Below are 18559 nucleotides of genomic sequence, written 5' to 3' on the forward strand. Positions count from 1 at the left end.
CCAGCCCAGGCAACAGTGCGAGACTCCATCTCAAAAAAAAAAAAAAAAACCACTCCTATACGGTTCCATCTACATGACATTTTTCCCAGGTATAGTGATTTTAATTTAAGCAACAAAAAGATCATTCATTCTATGAGTTAATATCACTAAATTAAGTTCTATTTAATGTGAAGATTTTTTTTGTACTTAATTGTACATTTTTGTTTGTTTCTGATTATATAGAAGTATGACTGAATATAGTTTAGACCTGGTTTATATTTAAATGTATTCAGGTACAATTTTTCTTTTTTTTTTTTCTGGAGATAAAGTCTTGCTCTGTCACACAGGCTGAAGTGCAGCGGAGTGATCACAGCTCACTGCAGCCTCAACCTCATGGGCTCTAGCAATCCTCCTGCCTCAGCCTCCTGAGTAGCCGGGAGGGAATACAGGCATGAGTCATCATGCCCAGCTAAGTTTTTGTATTTTTTTATTTTTTGTAGAGACAGGTCTCACTTTGTTGCCCAGCTCGTCTGGAACTTCTGAGCTCAAAAGATCCTCTCACCTCTGCCTCCCAAAGTGCTGGAATTACAGGCACGAGCCACTTGCGCCCAGCACCATTTTCTTTAAAAGCATTTTGTGGCCGGGCGCGGTGGCTCAAGCCTGTAATCCCAGCACTTTGGGAGGCCGAGACGGGCGGATCATGAGGTCAGGAGATCGAGACCATCCTGGCTAACCCAGTGAAACTCCGTCTCTACTAAAAAAAATACAAAAAACTAGCCAGGCGAGGTGGCGGGCGCCTGTAGTCCCAGCTACTCGGGAGGCTGAGGCAGGAGAATGGCGTGAACCCGGGAGGCGGAGCTTGCAGTGAGCTGAGATCCGGCCACTGCACTCCAGCCTGGGCGACAGAGCGAGACTCCGTCTCAAAAAAATAAATAAATAAATAAATAAATAAAATAAAATAAAATAAAATAAAATAAAAGCATTTTGTATGTTTACTTAATGCTGAGAAATACTCAACAGCATAATTACTTCAAATTCTACTTAAAGAAAGTTTGAGCTAAATGGTTCTACGATGCAGCACCTTTCCTTCTTCATGAAGCGTTTTCTCTGTTCTCCCAGGACTTCCCCAGAAAATTCCCTTTCTACCCAACAGCACAGCTGCCTTTTCCTTCTGCACAGCCACTGCCCGAGTGTGCATTCATTCTCACAGTGAGATTTCACTGGTCAGAGCATATATTTGACCGTCTACCACCTGTAATGCCAGCCCCAAAGCCCTCGCTGGGTGCTCCCTGCTGATATCTCTTCAAGTCCTCGGGTAAATTTACAGGTAAGCCCACAGATAAGACCACACGGCACAAACCCTGTCCTCTTACTGCTGGCCACTCTCCATCGTAGGAGCGGGTCTCTCCTTCCTGCTAAGCTATGAAAAGCGGTCTCCTGTTCCCCTGGCCTGCTCAAGAGCTCCTTCTTTAAGTGATGGCTGCCACTTTTCCTGGCACCTCAGTTTTCCACTGGGCACTCCTGCCGCCCGTAAGCTGGTGGCCTCAAGGTGCTGAAGTTTAGCTATGCTCTGGGCATGAGTGGGTTAACGTTTCTCCATCCAGGCTTCAGTCAGTACCTTTCCAGATGGTACCGAAGCACGTTACTTTTGCTCTAAAGTCTTAAGCTGTTCTGAAAGGGGAAGGACCACTCCATTTTTTACCAACAATCCCTATTGACCTGCGGCCAGCCCATACTTCCTCCCTACCCATCCCCTACCCCTTGCCTGGTCCTTAGAGCATGAATAGCTTTAAAAAAAAATCCACACAATACTTGGAATCAGTCCTGCCTTCCAATTTCTGGTTGAGATCTCTGGGCCTGGTACCCCTTCCCCTAGGAAGAACAGTCTCCCAGGAGGCTCCCCAGTACCTCCTGAAAACAGACTTGCAGCAGGCCAGATATATCCAAAGCCCCCTGAAAGAATATCTTAGGCTCAAATTGGAATCCCCCTTTTCCCAGTTACAGGTGTGAAGTGCTACAAGTTGGGAAGAAGGACCCTTTAAGACGGGCTGGAGAGAGCAGGGAGGGCTGGTGTTTCCTGACTGCACAGCACTTTGGTTGGCATTCACGGGCATTCGCAGACACATCCTTTCCCAACTCCAGATGATTATATTCTGAATCCACTGCAAATGAAAATGGTTGTTTAATAGTCCCTGATTTCTAACAGTTTATAATCTAACTCTTTAAGATGAGCAAACATGTAGTTTAAAATACACATTTTTAGTGCGAAATGTTGGTGGAAAGCGCGACAGTGACTAATAATGTACTGTTTGCCATTGGTTCTCCTACTGGTGCTGGAGAAAGTAAAAGGAACTGATGGTGGAAATGACAACATGCGCAAGGCCCCGTCAATCAGCAACACTGAGGCATTTCATGCAGTGTTGGATTTTGGATTCAACCAAAATCCAAACAGACTTCGATGATCCAATAAAGTTTGGGAAATTCATACACATCCATACAACAGAAACACTCCTTTTCATCATAAAAAAGAAAATGAACAATGACAGAGTACTGAGTGCCTACTACTTGAGTTCCAGGAACTACATACACTAAAATATTAAATAATCATCTCAAAGTCACGTAACTAATAAGTAGAGGACCTAAGATGTAAACCAAAACCTATCTGACCCCATAGCTTGTGTACATTCCAACGTGGCACAGCATGGTACCCTAATCAATAACCTACTCAAATTAATAATAAAGCATATCTTAAGTATATTTTTCTTAACTCCAGTGACATTATATTGACACCAGCCCAACTGGCAGATATGTCCACCATTAAATATGAAAATATTACTATTAAAAGAGACTAAGCCTTAGATGGAAGAGCCACAATAAAACCCATTCCAATGGCAAGAAGATGCATACTAACAAAATTTCAGTAACAACGACACAGAACCCATCAAGGCAAATGACTATTGTGTGGTATTTTCTCTGGGTACACCAAAGATAAAATGCAGATAATAGATAAAAGAATCAAGGGTACTCCTTGCCTAGTTAAGGTGTCAGGAAGACAAGCCTGGGCTTTATTTAGAAAAATGGAAAATATAAAATCTGTCCCTCTGTCAAGCACCAAAAAAGCTGATGAGATGGCTTTAGAATTGCTAAGCTGATGCATATAGATCAAAACAGGAGGATTGGCTCTAAAGCAAAGACACCTGAGTTTCAATCAGAGGACGACAGATATGTGCCTTTAATCAAGTTAAGTTCTAAGCTTCGGCAGCTACTCAGATGAATTCCCTTGACCACATCAGCTAATGGAATCATGAGAGTATGCCCCCTCCCAGGGTAACTCCGGGTTTGCTGAAGCAGATACATGTTTGAAGGGTGCTTGCTGTCTCTTTTCACTGATGACAGATGAGGCCAGCCCTTTTTATGGGAAAGCCTGTGACCTCATAACTGATATGTTGGTTTGAGATGATGTGGCACTTTCTCTGATGTCACTGAAACAGATGTCATTGCCTGCGGCAATGGGAGCTTGGATGACAACCCCCACCCTACTTACATGAAGGGCTGGGTGGAGAAAAGGCAGCCAGCAGATGAAATGGAAAAGTTATTTTTAAACTACAGCTATAAAAAGTCAACCGCAGGACAGATCCAATGGTGCCTACGAAGCTCAGCATAAACTTCCTCTTTATTATTGTATTTTAAATCATCAGTGATCATGCCTAATTATGGCCTTAATGAATTCTTGGGCTTCCGGGAACAAAATCTTAATTTAGAGAAAGGAATACTCTTAGCATACGTTTATCTGGGCCAACAGATTTTTCACAACTTGTTAAATTGGAGTGTCCAACACTTGATTGAAAATGTGGATTCTGTCCTGTGGTGAGATGTAAAAATAAACTCAGTGGCTATCCTCATGCAGTTCCTTGCAAAAGAGCAGTCGAAAGCAGCTGCCAGCCTTGCCCAAAATAAACCATCACCCTATATCTTGGGAGGCATCAAAGGAAATGGGGCAAAACATTCAGAAGCATCCAAGAGTGGGAGACACAATCTTACAATAACTGGGAAATGCATCAACAGTCTCGTGTTTTCTTTGTCTTTGGTTTAATTTTGCTTTTTGTATGTGTTTCCTTATTTGCGAAAGAAAGAATGAGAACAGTCATACAGGTATTGAATGTTGGACTTTGAACATTCAGGAACCTAATTTCTCACTGGAGTCAGAAACCAGGACCAGGGGAAAAAAACAAAAAGTGGTGGTTCCCAATTATTTGCTGTGTTGGGAGCTTCAACTTAGGCCCTCTCTGTAGATATACTTTCATCAAATCTTGTAACACAGCTTAGAAATGGAACTCTCTGGGAAGTGGTGTGTGCAGGTGCACATATTGTAAACTATTCCCTGGGTATATCACCCACCTTCTGAGATGAAGGAACTTTTTCACAGCCTTATGGAAGCACCTAGAGCAATAACTTCCAAATTCCAAACCATGAACCATTCGTGAGTTTGTGAAATCAATTGGGTTGTGACTGGTATATGTTTTTAATGAAATGGAATCAAACAGAATACATAATATCAGAGGGCACTGTATGCCGTAAAGAACTATCGATTTGTGCAGCATTCATATTAGTGAGGTGTATGTGTATATGCACATGTTCGTGTGGTATGTCTGGTGTGCCATTGACACTGCATAAACTAAAATAATTGTACAATCCAAAAAGCTTGAGTGTCACTTATCTAGAGCACACAATAAAAAAACAAACAAACAAACAAAGAAAACCACAGAACTTGGCCAGGCATGGTGGCTCATGCCTGTAATCCCAGCACTTTGGGAGGCTGAGGTGAGCGGATCACTTGAGGTCAGGCATTCGAGACCAGCCTGGCCAACATGGCAAAACCCCATCTCTACTAAAATACAAAAATTAGCCAGGCGTGGTGGTGTGTGCCTGTAGTCCCAGCTACCTGGGAGTCTGAGGAACAAGAATCGCTTGAACCCGGAAGGCGGAGGTTGCAGTGGGCCAAGATGATGCCACTGCACTCCAGCCTGAGTGACAGAGTGAGACTCCATCTCAAAAAAAGACAAAACTCAAGCGACGATCAGGTGGCCTAATGATGGAAGAGGTGAGCATCCATGTCCTTCTGAGGCAAAATCTCCCCTGAATCCCTTCCCACCCCACTTGAGTCACATGTAGAGTTAGTGCCTGGGAGATTCTGAGGTGAGGAGGGCGTGTCCAACAGCTGAAACCTCTACCTCAAAGTCCCGGGATGGACAGCAGGGAGGTGGCCGGATACAATGTTAATAATTACAAGTTCTACACATTTCATAAGGATATGTAAGGAAAATCATGAACAATCTCAAAGACTTTTAAATACTAAAGTGTGTCATACACAAAAGACAACCATATCAGCTCAGACTCCTAAACCTTGAGTAAATACCTATGTTTACAGTCTTTTACTTAAGTTTTGAAGGTTGTTCATGGGGCTCTGGCCTAAAAGAAAAAAAAGGGGGTATAAATTTTCTCCTTTTTCTTCCTGTGTTAATTGCTACATTACAAGAGGCTTCTTGATTTTGCAGGAAGCAGAGGGCATTTCTGAAATGCTAAATTACCTACTGACCCAGGAACAAACACTGGCCGAGGAACAAAACCTGAGGCTGTGGAATTTTGAACTTTACACTAAATTACACTAAAACGCCTTTCTCATCTCTCTGGGGAACATAGTTTAGTGCCCAATAATCCTTTGAAGTTTGAAATATTTCCACGTGAAAAGAAAGTTCATACTCTTCGCACAACCAGAAATTAGAGATAATGGAGAAACGAAAAGTGAATTAAAACCAAGGTAAAAGTGTATAGTAGAGGAACTTGGGTCATTTATCAGTCCTCAAATAGCTTCTCTGTGTGCAGCTGGGGGTGGGTTCAGCCAGTTATTGTCAGTCTAAGAGAGAAGAGATGAACCCACACACAGAAAACCGTAATAGTGTGTAGGGAACAAATACACAAAATTAGTGCAAACAGACACAGCTGTGTGGGCTAAACAAACAGACCAGGAGAGCCAGAATCCAGTCAAAGCCCAGTAAACTTGGCTGGAAAGACCTTTAACAGGAACCATATAGAGATTTTCAAGAACAAGAAAAGTAGAGTTAAAGACTATAGCTAAGAGGAAGATCAAAGAGAAAGATTAAAGAATTCTTATTTCTGATAACAATAGAGATAAATGTCAGGCAAGCATGTCCCTTACTTGTGAGGTCCGAGGAAAGTGTACAAATGAAGTCCCCATGCCACACATCTTAAGGTTTCTCCTTGCCTTACTCCAAGCCAAACAACCCAACACCTGCTCCTTCCGGCTCCCTCTATGGCCAGGTTTGAACTAGAATTCTTGGACCTCCCAGGGCTGCTTGCCAAAATGTGGTAGTATAAGCAGAACTACCCCAGGCCTCAGCCTGCTCCACTCCATTGGAGAGAGACAGTCTCTTGAGTCTTCTTGTGTTCCTATACATTCTGCTGGGGATGCCAAGATGGAAAGGCTCTCACTGCTCTTTTATGATGGGCCACCTCTCAAGGTTGTTATGAAGCTGGTAACCTGAACAGATGAGGTAATGTCTCTCTCTGGGCAAGAAGCAGGCTTATTGATTGCTTGCTATAAAAGCAGTGGATTCTCCAAGCTCAGGCTTCCTTAGCTGTGACACAATCCCCACTGAGAGCACAGCATCCACCCGGATCTGTCCTGGCTCCTGGGGGCAAGGAGAACTGATACATATACGCTTCCGCTCATACTGCCTGCTGAGCAATACAGTCCTTTGTCTCTGACCCAGGAATCGCATGTCTTCTACAAATAAGGCTAAATTGAATCCCAGAGCTGACATATTGTGAAGGATGTCATGCACACACCAGCCCTGGTTCAAACTCCATATGCAGCCCTCACAAAGAGCTGTCTCTGTCTACCCCACTGGCTTCATTGGTGCCCGCTGGTCCCCAGGTTTGCCCTTCAGAGAACAGATTTGGAGTAGAAGTCCACATAGGCCCTGGAAATGAGCTAAGACCTTTGGACAGGGAATTCCAAGATCCTAGGTAGTAGGGTAAGTTCTAGAGGGCTAGGGTGAGAACTCCAGATGGACGCATCCCTTTGTTCCTGCCAACTACGCATCCCATGGAGGGGGACATGGCTAAAGGACAGCCAGCACAGGGCCCTCTAGAACACTGAGTCCAAATCAAGGGCCCTTGTGTCTAGGTCTTAAGTTGGCTCTTGCTGGGGCAAGGTCCTTGAAGGAGCAAGAGGCACAGCAGCAAGAGAAACCGAAGTAAGGGCCAGTTCAAAAGTTAAGTGACCAAGTTCTCACCCCCTTCTAGCTCTAAATGTTTAGATGACTTTAACCCCACCAGGCCTCAGTTTCTCCTTCTGTGAAATAAAGTGATTAGCAGTTCAATACAATGATGTCTAAGGTGTAAATCAAGTCTAAGCTCCTACAATTCTACAAATCCATGCTCAAGGAGAGAGGCTGCGGCTCACAGCCCTGAAGAAGCCTGATAACAAAATAAGTAATAAATGGAGCAAACTGAGCCACAAACGCCTACAAGTGATGGGCCGGCCAGTGTATGTGCATCACTCGTGCAGAAGAAAACTATACCAGTGGGAAAAAATGACAAGATTTCTTAGGGATGAGACCAGGGTGGGGCCATCCAGAGAGCTTGCAGCTTAGAGAGGTGCATTCACTTAGAAAAGCCAGAAGGATTCTCTAGCAGCCACACACGGGCACTGCCCAGACACTGGCAAGTGAAAATGTATTTCTTGATGGAGCACAGGAAGGAGGGCCCCCTGGGAAACCATCTCACTCCCATCTTACACATTTCCTGATAGCATGCAATTAGCGGATCACCTCAGCAAAGGAAGTGTGAAGGTGCTTTCACACACTTCAGCTCTGTTCCGAGAGGCTCCCAGAGAAAAACCGAAGAAAGATGAAGAGGACTTCCTCATCTCTCCCAGCCCTGTCCTCTTCCAGTTCCCATGGCTCAGATAAAAGGTCTTTTCACCTAGAAATCAGTAATAGGCTAGGTGGCTGCCGCTGAGTCCAGTACAAAAAAAAAAAAAGAAAGAAAAACTAACTCAGGATTGACTCATAATCGGAGCACAAATTTTCATCTGGGTAGATGGGAAAGTCCCCTGTGGGGTATTGTATAGGAGTGGAAAAAAAGTAAAGAGGTATCATTTTCTTCCATTTGGTCAGTGATGAAACAGCCACTCCCCTTCCCTGCCATGCCATGCCACACCACATGAAACAATGGCCCCCAAGGCCTCTCCACTCCCCATTTCTGGTGACCCAGGATCCTGTTCACTTATCAAAGTTGTTCTACTTCCATCCAGCTGCCTCTGAAGGATGATAATATGAGAAGCACCAACAGGAACACACACACAGGTGTGCATTCCCCAGCCCAGCCCTGCACACAGCTCAAACACCGGTCACCTGCATGGGGCGATGTGAGTAAAGGGGTCCCGACGTCTTCCCTTGCCCAGCGCCCCAATCACCAGTTCCCCATGGCTGGCTCTAGGGCAGGGCATTGCCAATGCTTACATCAGTCATTCTGGTTAGCGTGGTGTTCTCTGAGTACCACAGAGGCCCTTGGCAGAAAACAAAGAGAAAGGGGGAAGAGCAGTCAGAGGAAGTCTAGGTCCATTCCCCCTGTTTGAGTGAGGCAGCCCTGCTTTTATTTACTTCCCTCTTGAGCCAAAATACATTAAAAGCTACTGATTTTGTTTGTCTGTTTGTTTTGAGATGGAGTTTTGCTCTTGTTGCCCAGGCTAGAGTGCAATGGCGCAATCTCAGCTCACCGCAACCTCCGCCTCCCAGGTTCAAGTGATTCTCCCGCCTCAGCCTCCTGAGTAGCTGGGATTACAGGCACACGCCACTATGCCCAGCTAATTTTGTATCTTTAGTAGATACGGGGTTTCTCCATGTTGATCAGGCTGGTCTTGAACTCCCAACCTCAGGTGATCCACCAGCCATAGCCTCCCAAAATGCTGGGATTACAGGCGTGAGCCACCGCACCCAGCCTTAAAAGCTACTGGTCTTATATGACCTTAGGAGGTCCCTGCTACAATTATCTGTGGGAAGATCACAGATGAATCCATTGCCAGCCATTACTACCATAAAAGTTTTGTCCACGAGGAGAGGTGAGTCTTGAAGAGGTAGAAATGGGAGAAGAAGCCAAACGGAGCCACTGCACTCCTAGAGTCAAGGGAAGGCACAGAGTACAGGGAAGGAGGCCAAGGGGAAGAGGAACATCAACACACTTGTCCTGCTTTGTAAGTAAAGTAAGCCAGACAAAGACAAATACTGTATAGTATCACTTACACCTAAAAAAAAAAAAAAAAAATAAGTCAAACTCACAGAAACAAGAGAATAGAAAGGTGGTCATCAGGGGCTGGGAGTGGGAGAACTGGTCAAAGAGTACAAAGTTTCAGTTATAAGGTAAATACATTCTGAGGATCTACTGTACAGCATGGTGACTAGAATTAAAAATGCCATATCATATACTTGAAATGTGCTAAGAGAGTAGCTCTTAAGCATTTGACCAAAAAGAAAAAAGAAAGGTAACTATGTGAAGTGATGGATGTGTTAATTAGCCTGATTGTGATAATCATTTCACAATATACACATACATCAACTCGTTACATTGTATACTGTAAAAATATGCAATTTTGTCAATTATACCTTAATAACACTGACAACACATAAACAAACAAAAAACTTTCCCTGCTTTAACAGGTGGCTAAACTAGCCCTGGTCACATTTAGTTACAGCAGCCTATCAGGGAAGGCTAAAGATCCCAATAGCATGAAGCAGATTATTATTATTATTATTATTATTATTTGAGATGGAGTCTTGCTCTGTCACCCAGACTGGAGTGCAATGGCACAATCTCGGCTCACTGCAACCTCTGCCTCCCAGGTTCAAGTGATTCTCCTGCCTCGGTCTCCCGAGTAGCTGGGATTATAGGCATCTGCCACCATGCCTGGATAATTTTTGTATTTTTAGTAAAGATGGGGTTTCACCATGTTGGATCCACCTGCCTTGGCCTCCCAAACTGCTGGGATTACAGTGGTGAGCCACTGCACCTGACCAAGGTAGATTATTTTTAATGGTGAGTCAAAGATCCTGTAGAAATGTATGAGAATATGTCCAGTGTTTTGTTATGTGGAAATAGTTCTTAACAAAGAAGTAAGCACAATATAAATACGTACACATAAAATATTCCAAAACATAAAGACAGTTCTGAGCGAAAGGATTCTATTTTTTTCTACATTATTTTTACAAGGAGCACATATTATGTATGCATCTTCCTTAAGTCTGAAACATACGATAAACAAGTAAAACTATATCAAACTAAGAAGCTTCTGTACAACAACAACAAAAAACAATTAACAAAATGAAAAGGCACCCCACAGATTGGGAGAAAATGTTTGCAAACCATATAAACCATGAGGGGTTAATATTAAAAATATATAAGAAATTCATACAACTCAACAGCAAAAACAAAAACAAAACCCAATTTTTAAAAATGGGCAAAGAACCTGAATAGACACGTCTCTAAAGAAAACATAAAAATGGTCAACTGGTATAAGAAAAGGTGCTCACTGACACTAGTCGTCAGAGAAACACAAATCAAAACCTTACATGATATCACTTCACATCTGTTAGTACAATCATTATAAAAAAGACAAAGCGTGACCAGTGTTGGAAAGGGTGTGGAGAAAAGGACCCTTCCACACTGCTGGTGGTAATGTAAATTAGTAAATCCATTATGAAAAACAGTGTAGAGGTTCCTCAAAATATTTTTTTTTTTTTTTTTTTTTTTTTTGAGACGGAGTCTCGCTCTGTGGCCCAGGCTGGAGTGCAGTGGCCGGATCTCAGCTCACTGCAAGCTCCGCCTCCCGGGTTTACGCCATTCTCCTGCCTCAGCCTCCCGAGTAGCTGGGACTACAGGCGCCCGCCACCTCGCCCGGCTAATTTTTTGTATTTTTAGTAGAGACGGGGTTTCACCATGTTAGCCAGGATGGTCTCGATCTCCTGACCTTGTGATCCGCCCGTCTCGGCCTCCCAAAGTGCTGGGATTACAGGCTTGAGCCACCGCGCCCGGCCGGTTCCTCAAAATATTAAAAACAGAACTCGCATATAAGCCAGCAATCCCTCTGCTGGTATATACCCAAAGACAATGAAATCAGCATCTTATAGAGTTACCTGTGCACCCATGTTCGTTAATGATGAAGAGTCTCGCTTTACAAAAATATTCTGCTAATAACTGGAGGAGAAACGATAGAATTCTACAAGGCTACTTTCAAACCCCTAATGTATTGCTCTCTCTAGTTAATAAGTGTACATTGTTGAGAACCAAATACGCAAATTTTATGTTCCTTCTGATAGAGGCGTGTAGTGGAACCTATGACGAATTCTTACCGAAAACTGAAACCAAACAAAGTAGAGTCTGTAGTGGGCGTAGGACTATGCTAACAGACACCGCAAGGATACTACAAGTAAACGAAGACCACGGAAGACTCTATAGGACAACTGACTCGGCCTTTACTAGATAACAGCAAAGACATTCAAGAGAACGTACAGACAAAAAGATATAATGGACGGATCAAACAGTTTGAACACATGGCCCTTATTTGGATATCTGACTCAAACAAGCAAACAAAAATGAAAATGTGCAAGGAGGGAGGAAAGGAGGGAGGGGGGATGGAGGGAGGAAGGAAAGAGAAAGGAAAGGAAAGGAAGGAAAAAAGAAAGGAAGGAAGGGAAGGAAGAAATGAAGAAAAAGAAGAAAAAAGAAAAAGAAAAAAGAAAGAGAAAGAAAAGAGGAAGGAAGGAAGAGAGGGAGGAAGGGAGGGAGGGAGGGAGGGAGGGAGGGAGGGAGGGAGGGACGAACGAACAAGCAGCACAGTCCACCTGCAGAGGAGAGGAGAGACTGCCCAGGCAAGGTGGTGGATCGGTCCTTCTCCCTCACACAGCCCGACTTTGCCCCCAGCACATCCCTGCTGTGCCTCTGCTGCCCCCATGTGGCCGAGGGAAGAGCTGACACTGAGGCTGTAGAGGACGAAACCTGAACGCGAACTCCAAGGAAGTCTTTGACAGATTGCTCTTCCCTTTTCACGAATTCCTGGCCGGGATTTGTCCCACCCACTTAGGAACATGGGACTGCTGCAGGAGCAAGTGCCAGGATGGGTGCCGGGATATCTGCTCAGAATGCTAAAAACTTGGATACAGATGCTGGCTGGGCAGGATCCAGAGAACCAGAGCCGCCTCAGGCAATCCCCCCAGGGGAGAGGAAGTGGAGATAAAAAGAGAGGAAGCCCCAGGAGACGAACGGCCAAAGGCAAGCAGTGAAACCAGCTCCCTTGCCTCCTGAGATCAAGGTAATGCCAAGCTAAGTTGGTGGCGCTTCCTCCCTTCGGGCAGTCTGTCTTACAGAGCACTTGCGGTGAACTGTCCCTGACTGCTCTCTGAGCACACGTTCCCAGAAATGCAGAGAAAATTTCAGGGGGATCCCACTGATGGTAGTTTTAGCTTATGTCTATATTAGCCAGCTTTTTGAGCAACAAACCATAAAGAATCAGGAAATGGGAATTAAATTCATTTGTTATTATCAAATAACATGCAAAGAGATTTAAACTGATCCCTTAATATTTGCACAACTGTTACTGGGCATTAATGCTGACCCTTAATCTGATTAAATTTTTGTTTACCCAGTAAGTTCATTTTTCTCTGCTTAATTTGTTGGATCTCTAACACTCAGGGTGACAGGAGTCTCTGACTAAGAAATAATTGTCACAGCACAGGCACGTATCACGTGTGCACATGAACACATACATTCTGGATGAAACTCCCCAAAAGCCAGTTTCTTAACCCTGCACTTTCACCCCTTCCTCTTGCGTATGACCCAGACATAAACCTCCATATACTCCTCCTATACTGAGACTCCAGAGCCAGACCACCTGGGTTCAAATGCAGCTTTAGCATTTACTGTGTGACCTTGGACAAATCACCTAAACTTTCTGAGTTTCAGTTACCTCCTCTATATAGTGAGGATGATAATAATGGCACCTCATAGGGCTAAATGAGTTCATAGCTGTAAAGTGCTTAAAACAGCACTTGGCACAGTAAGTGCCAGAGGAATTTATCAACTTGGTACCATTATAATTTTTGTAAAATGGGTTTGAAATACAATTAATTAACAAACTAGTTAATTTTTAAAAACAAATTTAAAAAACAATTTTCAGCTGGGCACAGTGGCTCTGACATGTAATTCCAGCATTTTGGGAGGCCAAGGGGGGCGGATCATGAGGTCAGGAGATTGAGACCATCCTGGCCAACATGGTGAAACCCCATCTCTACTAAAAAAAATACAAAAATTAGCTGGTCGTGGTAGCACATGCCTGTAGTCCCAGCTGCTTGGGAGGCTGAGGCAGGAGAATCACTTGAACCCGGGAGGCAGAGCTTGCAGTGAGCCGAGATCATGCCACTGCACTCTAGCCTGGGTGACAGAGCGAGACTCCATCTCAAAACAAAGAAAAAAAAAACACCAATGATTTTCTCTTTTTTTAAACTAGTAAGTATCATTTGCTACTAAAATTGGATTATAACGAAGTGGCCAGTGCCTCCTTGTTCACCTCTAAATTTTGATGTCATTTTCAGGAGAATCAGGCTTGTTGATCTTATTCTCCTCTAAGCCTCTTTTTTAACCCCCTAGTAATAGTCCTTGTCATGATCACCTTCTTCTTCAATGCTATATCATTTAGGAAAAGTAAAGAATATGCATGTATGTGTACATGTGTGTGCATGTGTGTGCATATGAGAGTATGTCCATGTGTATTGAGGATGTGAATATGACAGCATGTGTGCATATGTGTTTGTGTGAGAGTAGCACGTGTGCATGCGTGTGTGCATATGTGTGTGTGTAGCAGGAGCGGGTGGGTAGAGTTTGGCCATGCTGAGCATCTCAGCACATCTGCACTTTCACTGTGACCTCCTTTACTTTTCTTCCATCCCTGGTTCTGGATTCTATCCTCTTTCTTCCCCACCTTCCATTTGGCAGCACGATCAGCTCTCAGCCCAGTGACACTTACCTGTTAGTGTTCTCTAAAACCTCTACCTTCTTCCGAAGCTCCAAGTTCTCAGTTGAACAAGACTCCACTCTACAAAAGAGGGAGAAAGAAGAAAATTATTATCCATAGAGCAAACACTAAGCCAGGAGCTAGGGTAGGTGGGGATGAGGAAAATGAGGGTTGGGGGGATCTGCTACTCCATGGAAGTGTGGGAAAGTATGGAAAGAAGGACGAAGAGACTTAAGAAAAAAAAAATAGGCCGGGTGTGGTGGCTCACGCCTATAATCCCAGCACTTTGGGAGGCTGAGGCAGGCGGATCATGAGGTCAGGAGATCAAGACCATCCTGGCCAACACGGTGAAACCCCGTCTCTACTAAAAATACAAAAATTAGCTGGGCGTGGTGTCGTGCCCAGCTACTCGGGAGGCTAAGGCAGGAGAATCGCTTGAACCTGGGAGTCGGAGGTTGCAGTGAGGCAAGATAGCCACTGCACTCCAGCCTGGTGACAGAGAGAGACAAGAAAGAAAGGAAAGAAAGAGGAAGGAAGGAAGGGAGGGAGGGAGGGAGGGAGGGAGGGAAAGGAAGGAGAGAGAGAGAGAGAGAGAGAGAGAAAGAAAAGAAAGAAGAAAAGGAGCTGGGGCCAGGCATAGTGGCTCATGCCTGTAATCTCAGCACTTTGGGAAGCTGAGGCAGGCAGATCACTTGAGGTCAGGAGCTCAAGACCAGCCTGGCCAACATGGTGAAACCCCATCTCACTAAAAATGCAAAAATTAGCTGGGCATGGTGGTATGTGCCTGTAATCCCAGCTACTTGGAAGACTGAGGCAGAAGAATCACTTGAACCTGGGAGGCAGATTGCAGTGAGCCAAGATCATACCACTGTACTCCAACCTGGGCCACAGAGTGAGACTCCGTCTCAAAAAAAAAAAAAAAAGAGGGAGCTGAGTGACAAGTGCCTGAATAATGCAAGATGAATAGGGACGGTATAAAATATGACCCTCTTTTAGGGTGTTACAACCCTCTTTCCTCTCACCTCCTCCCTAGTGTTCTCAATGCCCATCATACTTCTCCCTCTATACTACAATGATCTGGACACTCCCGGCTACACTCTTACCAGGACTGATAAGAAGTGAAGAGACTTAAGCAAAGGGCAGGACAAGAGGGAGGACAAGAGCCCAGGACAAGGAATCCCGGTGCTGGGGCACACATGCCCAAAAGAGACAATAAAGAGATTTTCATAGAAACATCTTAACCCTGGATGCCCATAGAAAACGGGGGACAGCATGGAACTACAGTCATCCCATTGTATTCGGGGGGGATTAGTTCCAGAACTCCCCATAGATATCAAAATCTCCAATGCTCAAGTCCTTGATATACAATGGTGTAGTATTTGTATATAACCTTTACATATCCTCCAGTATATGTTAATCATCTCTAGGTTATTTATAATACCAAACACAATATAAATACTATGTAAATATGTGTTATCTTGCATTTATAGTTGTATTAATTTTTGTTGAAGTGTTTTTTATTATTATTATTGAGTTGTTTGGTTTGGGTTTTTTGAGACAGAGTCTCACTCTATCATCAAGGCTACAGTGCAGTGGCACAATCACAGCTCACTGCAGCCTCAACTTCCTGGGCTCAAGGGATTCTCCCCTCTCAGCTTCCTGAGTAGCGGGGACCACAGATGTGCACCACCATGCCTGGCTAATTTTTTTTTTATTTTTTAGGGGGTCTGGCTACATTGCCCAGGCTGGTCTTGAACTCCTGAACTCAAGCAATCCTCTCACCTTGGCTTCCCAAAGCACTGGGATTACAAGAATGAGTCATCACACCCAGCCTATTGAGGTTTTTTTCTGAATATTTTAGACCCATGGTTGGTTGAATCTGAGGACGCAGAACCCCCAGATATGGAGCGCTGACTATGCTTAATGCTACATTACCAGTACTTAAGTCAGGTGATAGAAGCACTAGACTTTAAATAGTAACTTCGAGAAACAGCCAGGAACCACCAGCCACTCCCTTCCCCAGATCCACATGAAGTTCATTCCTGTGTCTGGGGCCTCATGCCCATCTTAAAAAGGTCTTAAGTTTGTTAGCTGAAGAACTAACTTCTAGGGCTAAGACAAAACTGTATTTAATTCCTCTTTTTCTAACAGCCCGCCTGATGTTATAGACTTTTTAAAAGAACAAAGATTGCCTTCAAGTGTTTTTGCAAAAAAACATGAATTGTAGTGGCTGGAAAATAAAGGCCGCCAACCTGACATCTTTCTTTCCCTGCGTGCCCTCTCTAGAGTGTGAGGGAATTTGGCCAATGCGGGCTGATTAAGTAGCACTGCTCCTTTCGGCTAAAACAGGGTTTCTCCTGCTAGGAGTTTCAGGAATGTGCAGGAATGTTAATATTTGTACGTGTTAGAAAGGAAGTCTCTGAGGACTCCGGGGTCCTGGCTGGCAGTGGTGTGATTCAAACACCTACTAAGGTGCTTTTACTTCTTTCTTGCTTTATTATAGACATCTCCTCCAAATAACCACTAGGTGGCAGGCAAAATATAGCTGATAAACCACCGGGTTTCCAAGGTGGCCAGAAAGAGGAATTGAACTGCTTCTCCCCGATTCTCCACACACCCACATTTCTCAGTGCATATTGCCCGTACTGCCCGATGAACACAACAGTTTGCCAGCAGGCTTACTTTTTCTCCAGGCTGTCCATGTATTCTTTCTTCTTTCTCCTACTTTCTTGGGCAGAAATCTGAGAGAGAGGGGTGGGAGGAGAATGATTAACTTCCAGCTCTGTGAGTAAACCAGTTAAGACAGGAGGTGGTTAGTGTAGAAGTCACTAAAGTCCCGCTCACTTCTGCAAGCTGCTTGCCATTTGTTTAAGCTGCTGGTTCATCAACTAGTCACCTATTCTGTCCTCCTGGGTTTCCAGCTGCCAAACTCACACCTACTTTCCTACAAAGTAGGCCCCCAGTAAAATGGACACTGAGTGGCCAGGCACGGTGGTTCACGCCTGTAATCCCAACAGTTTGGGAGGCTGAGGTGGGTGCATCACTTGAGGTCAGGAGTTCGAGACCAGCCTGGCCAATATGGTGAAACGCCATCTCCATTAAAAATACAAAAAAATGGCTGGGCGCAATGGCTCACGCCTGTAATCCCAGCACTTTGGGAGGCCAAGGCGGGTAGATCACCTGAGGTCAGGAGTTTAAGACCAGTCTGGGCAACATGGTAAAACTCATCTCTACTAAAAATACAAAATTTAGCTGGGCGCGGTGGTGCATGCTTGTAATCCCAGCTACTTGGGAGGCTGAGGCAAGAGAATCCCTTGAGCCCGGGAGGCAGAGGTTGCACAGAGCCGAGATTGTGCCATTGCACTCCAGCCTAGGTGACAGAGTGAGACTCCGTCTCAAAACAAAAAACAAAAACAAAAAAATTAGCCAGGCATGGTGGCGCACATCTGTGGTTCCAGCTGCTTGGGAAACTGAGGTAGAAGAATCACTTGAACCTGCGAGGCAGAGGTTGCAGTGAGCTGAGATCACGTCACTACACTCCAGCCTGGGTGACAGAGTGAGACTCTGTATCAAAAAAAAAAAAAAAAGAAAGAAAGAAAGAAAAGAAAAGAAGAGAAAAAAATGGACACTGAGTAAGGAGCCAGGCCAGAACATGTAGCTCACAAACCATCAGTGTGGTCTCAGATAAGTGAGTTTAACTCCCGGACCTCTGCTGGCTGAACTACATCTATAAAATAAGACAGCTGGGGCTTGGTCATACATCAACTTGCTGCTGGTTCTGCGCATGGATAGAGTGACACTAAGCTCTTGTCTTCCTTCCCTCTTTGCCCCCACCCTCCCGGTAGGCCTGTGCCTCAGCCATCCCCCTGGTTTTCGTCAGCCCTGCTCAGCACTGAGTGGCCCAGGCGTAGGACACTACTGAGTCCAAATACAGACCAGCAAACTGCAGAAGTTTTGTAATCACTAAACCCTACAAGAAAAAAAAAATTAACCAAGCACTCTCAATGTATCTGTATTATATATATAATATACATATATGCTGTATTTTTATATATATAATACATATATAATATATAATACATATATAATATGTAATACATATAATACATATATAATATATAATACATGTATATATACAATACATATATAATACATATATAATATGTAATACATATATAATATATAACATATAATACATATATAATATATAATACATATATAATATATAACATATAACATATATAATACATATATATGTCTACTAGAGGAAACTATTGTATATATCGTAAGCCCAAAATTTAAAAGGCTGAGATTTTAAAGAAAAACTACATGGAAATTCTAATAGCTTCCTCCCACCCCTGAATGTATCATCGTGGGCACCAAGGAGGTAGACACTGATTTGGGAGTCTGCTGGCCTCAAGAGGGATGGGATGGGCTGGAGGAAGAGGGGCACGTGGTGAGGATGCTCCTCCCAGGGCCTAGGGAAGGGAGGGG

At 44.1% G+C, this 18559-nt stretch overlaps 1 protein-coding gene across 4 annotated transcripts in view; it reads right to left on the reverse strand.

Annotated features, from left to right (window-relative positions):
* The window catches only part of CREB3L2 (cAMP responsive element binding protein 3 like 2), a 128432-nt gene that overhangs the window by 13014 nt on the left and 96859 nt on the right, over nt 1–18559 (reverse strand). For all 4 annotated transcript variants that reach the window (XM_074036065.1, XM_005550880.5, XM_074036064.1 and 1 more), the window contains 2 exons: nt 16748–16806; nt 14078–14146 (listed from right to left, as the gene is read on the reverse strand). In XM_074036065.1, the coding sequence (XP_073892166.1) occupies nt 14078–14146; nt 16748–16806 (128 nt within the window). The remainder of the gene's footprint in view (nt 1–14077; nt 14147–16747; nt 16807–18559) is intronic.

This window comes from Macaca fascicularis, chromosome 3 (genome assembly GCF_037993035.2).
Source record: "Macaca fascicularis isolate 582-1 chromosome 3, T2T-MFA8v1.1".
Lineage (NCBI taxonomy): Eukaryota > Metazoa > Chordata > Mammalia > Primates > Cercopithecidae > Macaca > Macaca fascicularis.